General features: G+C 36.4%; 1 protein-coding gene across 11 annotated transcripts in view; it reads left to right on the top strand.

Moving 5' to 3' along the window:
* LOC138713882 (protein piccolo-like) overlaps nucleotides 1-8,367 on the top strand; it is a 281,309-nt gene that overhangs the window by 131,894 nt on the left and 141,048 nt on the right. For 9 of the 11 annotated variants that reach the window (XR_011336004.1, XM_069846380.1, XM_069846385.1 and 6 more), the window contains 3 exons: nucleotides 414-612; nucleotides 3,968-4,128; nucleotides 6,148-6,335. Coding sequence is in view for 10 of the 11 variants with exons in the window: in XM_069846380.1 (XP_069702481.1) it covers nucleotides 414-612; nucleotides 3,968-4,128; nucleotides 6,148-6,335 (548 nt within the window). In the remaining variant the exon portion in view is untranslated. The remainder of the gene's footprint in view (nucleotides 1-413; nucleotides 613-3,967; nucleotides 4,129-6,147; nucleotides 6,336-8,367) is intronic. The other 2 variants (XM_069846376.1, XM_069846377.1) reach the window with 2 other exon arrangements.

Genomic DNA, 8,367 nt, shown 5'->3' with positions numbered 1-8,367 from the left:
CACACACACCACACACACACACACCACACACACACACACACCACACACACACACACACACCACACACACACACACCACACACACACACACACACACCACACACACACACACACCACACACACACACACACACACACCACACACACACACACACACACACACACACATACATACATCCGTTACATTTAATGAAGAAAGTTCTCACTTGACTTTAGGTGAAAGTGAAATCTGTGAACCAGTAATTCCACCTGTGTTAGAAAATGTAAATATTGTAAGCAAAAACATGGTTTAGAAGTACTGTGTATCTCTTACAAAACTGAATAGCCTAACTATACCTTATTGTTATTTAATTGCTTAATATCTGTCATTTCACAGAGCGAGTTGTCTTACAGGCTTCGTAAGTAACGTATACAGTGCTCTCACGTACAGGTACCCCTCTTGGCACTCCACAAGGAACTCCAGTAGGGACTCCTCGTGGACCACGTGACACAGGAGGGGATTCTTCAGACACTCTTAGTGAAACAGATTCACAGAAGTCACTGAGAATGCGTAGGAAGTTGCCATCCATACCTTCACACCAAGAAGCAATCTCTCTACCTTCCAGCAAGAAAAGGTATCTTTCATGGTAAAAGTTGTAACATAATTCCAGCTACTGATACATTATCTTACAAACTAAATCACGGAAGTAAGGTTTCTCTTCTCATAAAATTTATAAATGCAAATTATTAAAGTAAATAAACAACAGTAATATTAAAGTTGTTTACCAGAATAAGATTTTGAAAGGTTGCTCTTTTATCGCTGTTTAGCATGAATTAAAAATTTAGTTATGAAGAGTGCTTCACAGTACTATGTATTTACAGTGCCCCATGAATAGCAACCGAAGAAATGAGTGTGCCTGAAGTTGGATGTACTGCATTGCGAAACCTTCTTTACTGAATTACCTTATTATCCTGTTTTCTGTTTTTACATGTTGCAAGAAAATGTTGACTTCACTCAATACTTGATGATTGAATATAGAAGCTGCTATTTGCAAGTAGATAGATATGTAGTTCGAAATTTCTTGGTTTTTGTTTTCAAACAATGTACAGTACGAATTCCATGTTCATTAGCTGGAGACTTTTGTTACTTTTTTTCGTCTGCTCATTTACGTCACGAATATACATATAATATACAGGGTGATTCTGTGACTTCTTTACAAACTTTTAGGGATGATAGAGGAGATTATTATGAACAACTTTCGTATAGGAACCCATGTCCGGAAAGTTTCATTTGGTAAATGCAGAACATGATGTGGTTGCTAACCAGTCTAAATAACATTGTAGAATAATAGCCCAAAATGTTCATTAATGGGCCATTGTAAATTATTTTGTTTTCTTTAAGGTAAGCCTCCATGTTGCTATGGTAATGTTTGTAAACATTACAAAGTTCATACAACTACAGTACTCTGCAAAACTTTAATTACAATAACCAGCTGGCATCGAACTCATGGCCAGTGCACTGGCACTTCACTTCACTTTAAATTTAGCTTTCCTCCTTGTAAGATGTTAGGCTTATTTGTGTTATGCATTACGTTCAGAATCTAATAACTTTGGTTTCTTTAGTTTATTGTTTTCATGGAAGAGAACTTGCTGATATGCATCTCTTTTATGAAAGATAAAATGGAAATGGAAGAACAGCTGCAAGGCTTCATCACTTAAGGTACGGTCACAAGTCGCTACTTTTGCAGCGCTGCAGTACAAAAAACTGCGCAACTCTTGTGCTGCGGCGTGTGAACAATGGTGCAACCCGAAAAGTAGCGGCTGCCGAACCTGCTGCCTGCTACTTGTCCATGCTGCGCACAGCTTAAAAGTAGCGATGTGTGAACAGGGTTCTCAGGGTTGCAGCTGCAGCATTTTTGATATCGGTTTTGTTGAAACTTTTGCTGCGGTTGCGACCAGTGTTACCACCCAAATGTGCCAATGATACTTTTATTGTTTGGATATATTTTAATGTTAAATGTGATGAAAATAAATGATTTGTAACACTTATTAAATACACAACACAGTCTGAGCATAATTGCTGACGATATAATTCATTTTTTTAATTTTCTGTAGCATAGTTTCAAACAGGAGGGTTGCCAACATTGATTAAGTGAATATACTGTTGGTTATCATTTAAGTATATAGGCGTTTTTAAAAGCTTTATAGTAAAAATAATGTCAATTTTTGAATACTAGATACGACAGAAAAGCAAATAATAGATAAGGAAGCTTTCGCATGAGTTTCTTAATAATGCGAACATAACCACAAAATGTATATTGAGAAGTCAACATGGAGATGGAAACCTGCAGCATGACTGCGGCTGCAAAAGTAGCGCCTTGTGTGTGAACAGACTCGCAACCTCCAGTTGCAACTTTTGCAGCACTCGGGTTGCGCAGCACGAAAAGTAGCGTGCAGCGTGCTACTTTTGGCTTACGTGTGAACACGACACGCAACTTTTGCAGCTGCAGTACAAAAGTAGCGACATGTGACCGTACTTTTATGATGCCAACTAGCTCATACCGTGTTTATAAGAATTCAGCAATGTTTGCAGAAAACAGCGAGCTGCAGCCAAACTTCAGAAAGATGACCTTGAGTTCGAAGCTAGCTGGCTGCTTGTAACTACCAAATGGAACGTTTCCAGACATGGATTCCTGTGTGACACTTGTTCATATTGATTACCTCTACCTCCCATAAAAGATGGTAACAAAGACATAGAATCACTCAGTATAAGTTCGCGGATGCAACTGGTGGGGGGGGGGGGGGGATCTGCCACTGGTCAGCTGACAGAAACACCGGGAATTTGCTGGGAGTCTCTGTAGAAAAGGGCATTCATGAACTATAGAAATAAAACTAAGATTTAAACATAAAACTATGATTTGTCTGAACACAAAACATTACAATATGTAAAGAGTTCAGGCAAGGAAATATTGCTAAATGTTATAATTTTAATTATTTTAAAATAAAAACTGTGTTGTTGTTGTTTTCTAATGCCAGGCATTTGACAATAAAGTCATTTGACCTCTTGCACTCCAATATTTTTCAAAGATATTATCATGGTCAGCCACTGAAGCACAGATTTTGAGGTGAAAATCCGATTGGGGGACTATTTTACCTCCGGATAATTTTACCTTAATGGTACTCGTTTCATATTGGAGTGAAAATGGCAAGTTGTAGCCGATTTAAGTGAACACCATATTTTAACGTTTTGGTGGCTACTTCATCCACACACAACCCCCAGAATGTCTGGAGGACCACACCTGCTGTTGGACGACGGGTCCATTGGACCTAGCTGGGAGATCTTGTTGATCACCAGCTTTCCCTCCTTAAGCCACTGGAGGACGATTTTAGTGCCATAGCAGGTCAGCACTAGGAACAGAAAAGTAGAAAGAGGAGGAAGGAAAGGGAAATGAACCCCTAGTCCTCGAATGCTCTAATGCCGTCGGGGTCGAAGAAAGTAAGAGTTCAGTCAGAGGACTGGATAGGAAGGGGTAAAGAGGGAATTAGGTATTGGATAGAGGAAAATTATACCAAATTCAGTCAATAACTCATCAAGCTACCAGTGCTAATGGATGAGTAGCCCCTCCCTTTAGTTCATCTTGTAAAATTATGCTTACTAACAGCTGCACCACGGGAAGGTAGGGATGGGACATTGGGTATTTGTCCAGGTTGGTTCCTTAAAGCCTTCAGTGGGGAGGATTAATGGCTCTCCCCCCTGTATTCGACAAATACCCTTTTGCACTTGTGCTTAGTTACTTGCATTGACCTAAGAACACATTTTTCCTAAAAGTTTGGCTGGGGCGTGGCACTTATATTGTGAACAGATGTTGGAAGGGAGTCATGGCACAGTATTCCGTAAAATTGTGGTAAATATATAGAGAAGTATGTGTAACTGTGATTGTAGCTTCTCTTAGTTTGTGTAATGATGTTGATCAATATGGAACCGTGCAGGTCATATTCGCCATTACGTCAGACATCTCTGGATGGTATGCTACCTCGAACCTCTAACTTGATGCTGCCCAGGCCGAGTGCTAGTGAGACAAACCTCCGTAAAATTTCTCTTGGTGTGGATCCTGTACCTCGACCTGGATCTGCGCTTGGGCTTCTGCAAGGTGTGTTTCATTGTAGTTGTTTAACAAGTACCAAATTAAGCTGCAAAGAGAAATTGAGAATTACACTTGAAGAGTTGTAGCTACTTTGTATGTGCATGTAATTATAGACATACTAGTGGCATGTGCAGCAAACGCTGCAAACTAAGTTCATTAGACGTTCAAATAAAAATGTTTCAGATTTATTTTCAATGAAGAATACCAGACATTTTGAAAGATATTTGCTTCCATAATAATGAAACATACTCCTTCTGAATGGTTTTCTTTATGCCAAATACTTTTTCTTGAACCTATCCACCTTCAGTTTTTGAGTTTCAACGCGAAAACGCAAGTAACAATGTCAGGACGACCAGTGGGTTTTTCATGTGGGAGTAGGCCTAAAGAAATAGCTATTTCAGGTCATTGTGAATTGTACGCGAAAGTTAAAAAATGTCAAGTTTGCTATGCTTTCGAACAATACACATAGCATCTTGGTATAGCTGCTGCATGTAGAGCTTGAAATGTAGACGGTAAAATCATTTTATCCTGCTAAGAGATCTTGCTGAAATGATCAGGAGACTATATAATTTTGTACACTTCATAGTTTATCAGTAAGTAATACCTTTTGGTCTTTCCTTAGGAACTGTAATTTTTGCACTCTCTCGAGACAATACCGAAGAGAATTATGCTTATAAATATCTACACCACACTGCCATTAAGTATATGAAAAAACCCAACCCCACTTGATTAATAACTATAAAAATATTTGATTTTTAATAATAATGTTATTATCTTACGTAAGTTTTGTAGTTATATATACTGTATAGCCGCCACTTAGTAAATTATAGAAATGAAGATCTAATTTAAGATATTCTCTACATCTAAGTACTTACATAACCCGAAAACGTTTCACTTTCATATCATCAATATAGCATTAATATGTATAATTAATGAAAAATAGTCACAGCATGGATTAACTATAATAATACTTCATTACTAATGGTAATATGTCATCAAACCACCTCAAATTTGATAGATCCAATATCTAATATCTAATACACAGCTGTACTCAGAAAATTTCACACCGCAGAATCAGACCTGTAAATTATTTTTAGTAAGTCTTAGAAGTTTTTAATAACCAATTGAATTTGATCTCTAAATATGTCAGCAATCCTACCTTCGTGTAATATCTATTGTTTATTGTAGTGTATGTTTTGTTTTATACTGAAATGCAATTAGTTCTCAAAACTGACGAAAAATGGATTTTGGAAAATAGGAGAATTATGTAGGAAAATTAACGCTTCACTGAAAGTTACTATTTTTCTGAAAATCCGTGGATGCCAAGCTTCAAAATGATGGGTCACTCATTAAAATCCATTCAGCTGTTTTTCCGTAATTTTCATTACCACTTCAAATTATATATATAGATATTAGTTATTTACGATATAAGTGTCATAACGCAAATAAATACAGGAGTCCTCCACGGAACACTTCCATGATTATTAACGGATATAGCATCACAAATTGAGGAATAGTTCCTCTGGCTTCTGTCATAAGACCTATTACTTTAATATCTCAAAGTTTATATTTTTCTAAATAATAGGAAATGGTGGGCTCATAAATATACTATTTTTTTTCTTTGTAAACATCATCAGGTTGACCAAAGTGAACAGTTGGGTCAATCTCTAAGCCAATATCAGAATTGCTTTTATAGGCCAATATATCAATTTTTCTATTGCTTCCATTCTCTTCCAAACCAAATAGTTCCTCATCTACGTCTTTAAGTGCACTGGCAATTTCAGATCTAATTTTGTGATGTCTATTGTTATGCAGAACCTCTCCATATGGATAGGATCTCAGGACATGTGCAAGAGTTTCAATCCCCCTGTGACATCTATAGAGGTTACTGTCCTGGGATCTGCCCAAAATGGAAGCAGATTGTGCATGTATTTGCCATTTACTAACCAATAAATCTTCATGATTTCGGACCCAGCTGTTCACAAGTGTATATTCATTTAATAGATCCACTTCTTTCCCTTTAAGAGAAAGTTACTGTTCCAGCCTCGAGTGTGGTGAGCAGTTCTGGTATGCGAACCACGACATCTGGGATAACCACCACTACGTCAGTGTATTCTTCTCCACTCGCTGACCTCGCCTCATGCCTTCCTCCTGATCTGCGCCACCTGTTAAATACATCTGGCATAACAGATAGTATTCCATATGGCAAGCAGGTTAGAGACTTTTTTATATGTAAATTGAAGTAGAATTGATCATCTTATTTTTCTTCTTCATTCATTTTCGCAAATAATAGACTCATGAATCTGATTAGCAAAAACTGTTAGATAATAATAATAATAATAATAATAATAATAATAATAATAATAAATAATTAATAATAATAATAATAATAATAATAATGATTTATTTAACCTGGCAGAGTTAAGGCCATACGGCCTTCTCTAACACTCAACCAGGAGTAAAACTGCGTTACAAAAAACACTACAAATTTGCAAAGTACACTACAATTTTACACACAAAACTGAATAAGATAATAATAATAAAATGTAAACAACAAGTAAGTAGAAATCAGATATAATATATAACATACAGAAAGAAAGGAAAAAGCATAATAAAATGTGAACAGCAGGTCAAAATAAATGAGACAAAATATAAAAAAATAAGACAATTATTGATAATAATAATAATGATAAGAAGTAAGAATACTGGGTGTTCAGTTCAAAGCGTGTCATGGCTCGCTGTATGCCGTCACGTGGTTAGTCGATGAATCTAGAGAATTCAATCTTCCTACACTTCCGCATAGGTGTATTACATATCTGCCAGAGAAATTGCCTAGCAAGTACGGCGTTCATTCTGAAGAGTACTTACCGATACGTACGGTAATGCCGGTAGTGGCAGGAATGTGAACTGTTTCGAAACATGTACTGAGGTGAGTTTTTTTCTTACTGTCGGGATATGGGGAGAGGGTTAAGACGATTGCTTACGTATTGTTGACATTAACTTCGATGGTCAACATGGACACGGAGCATTTGATTTGTATTGTGGAATGTTGCCGTACGCAACCGATGGTAACAAATACCCTGCGTACGACTTGGCCGCACAAAACACAGTTCGAAAGAGGTTATGGTAGCACACAGACCATACAGACCGCCATCTGTTGCTACGACGTTCAAGTTATACCATACACGTTCTCAAGATCAGATTGAACGCCTTGATTAATAGGCAACTTCTCTGACACAAAAGCTGAAACTCGCTTCAAATCGCTGACTCATCAACATTTACGTCATGACACACTTTGAAATGAACACCCAGTAGTAGTAGTAGTAATAATAATAATAATAATAGTAGTAGTAGTAATAAAATAGTGCAGTACAAAGCATACAATGAATACAATATTTTTAAGTACACACAGTAAGGAAAATTATGATTATATATAGCTCAACTTATCACATTATAGATATATCATTATCGGAAAATACGAAAACAAAAACATAAAATAAGTTAAATATTACTAGAACATAAAAAAAAAGTGAATACTTGGAAACATGCAATACAACACTTGTCATAATAGTAAGTTAGTTTGGCAACTTGACATAAGATAATTTTCTAACTTGGAGATAATTTTCTAGATAATAGTGGTTAATGTTGGCACACTTCATTTGCAAGTGTAATCTCAGTAAAATTTTACAATTTTTATGTAATGGGTGAAATCAAGTGACGTTATTGCACACTGCTAACCAGTTTACACAAAAGACCGGAATTTAAATCCTATGAGTCCAATGAGAATCTGTTTCATTTAAATGGTACTTCGCCTGTCATCATTTCAACAATCATCCTTACCAACAGTGCAGCAGCATTGTACAGTGAAACCTGTTCAAGACGGAAGTGACATGGTCCTAATTTTTTTCTCTTGTTTCCGTATTATTCAGGTGTGATATTAAAATGGAATATTTTGTCATTCATATACGTGAAAAACAAAATGGCATGCTGCAAACTGCAAGAAATACAAAATATTCCATTTAACACTCATCACATTAAATCAGCTTTCTGTCGCTCAGTACGTTGGTGAATCATCTTGATTAAAATCTCATTTTCTGTATAAATATTATCGTAACTCACTCATTAGCCATTAAACGTTACTAAAGTTTACTAATCTCATTCTATTTAATATCTAACACCATACTCTAATACTGTACTGCATATAAATGTGTTAACCTACAGCATACTCTGTATATATCTCAGTGT

This window comes from Periplaneta americana, chromosome 14 (assembly GCF_040183065.1).
Source record: "Periplaneta americana isolate PAMFEO1 chromosome 14, P.americana_PAMFEO1_priV1, whole genome shotgun sequence".
Lineage (NCBI taxonomy): Eukaryota > Metazoa > Arthropoda > Insecta > Blattodea > Blattidae > Periplaneta > Periplaneta americana.
This window is presented reverse-complemented; position numbering and strand designations above follow the sequence as displayed.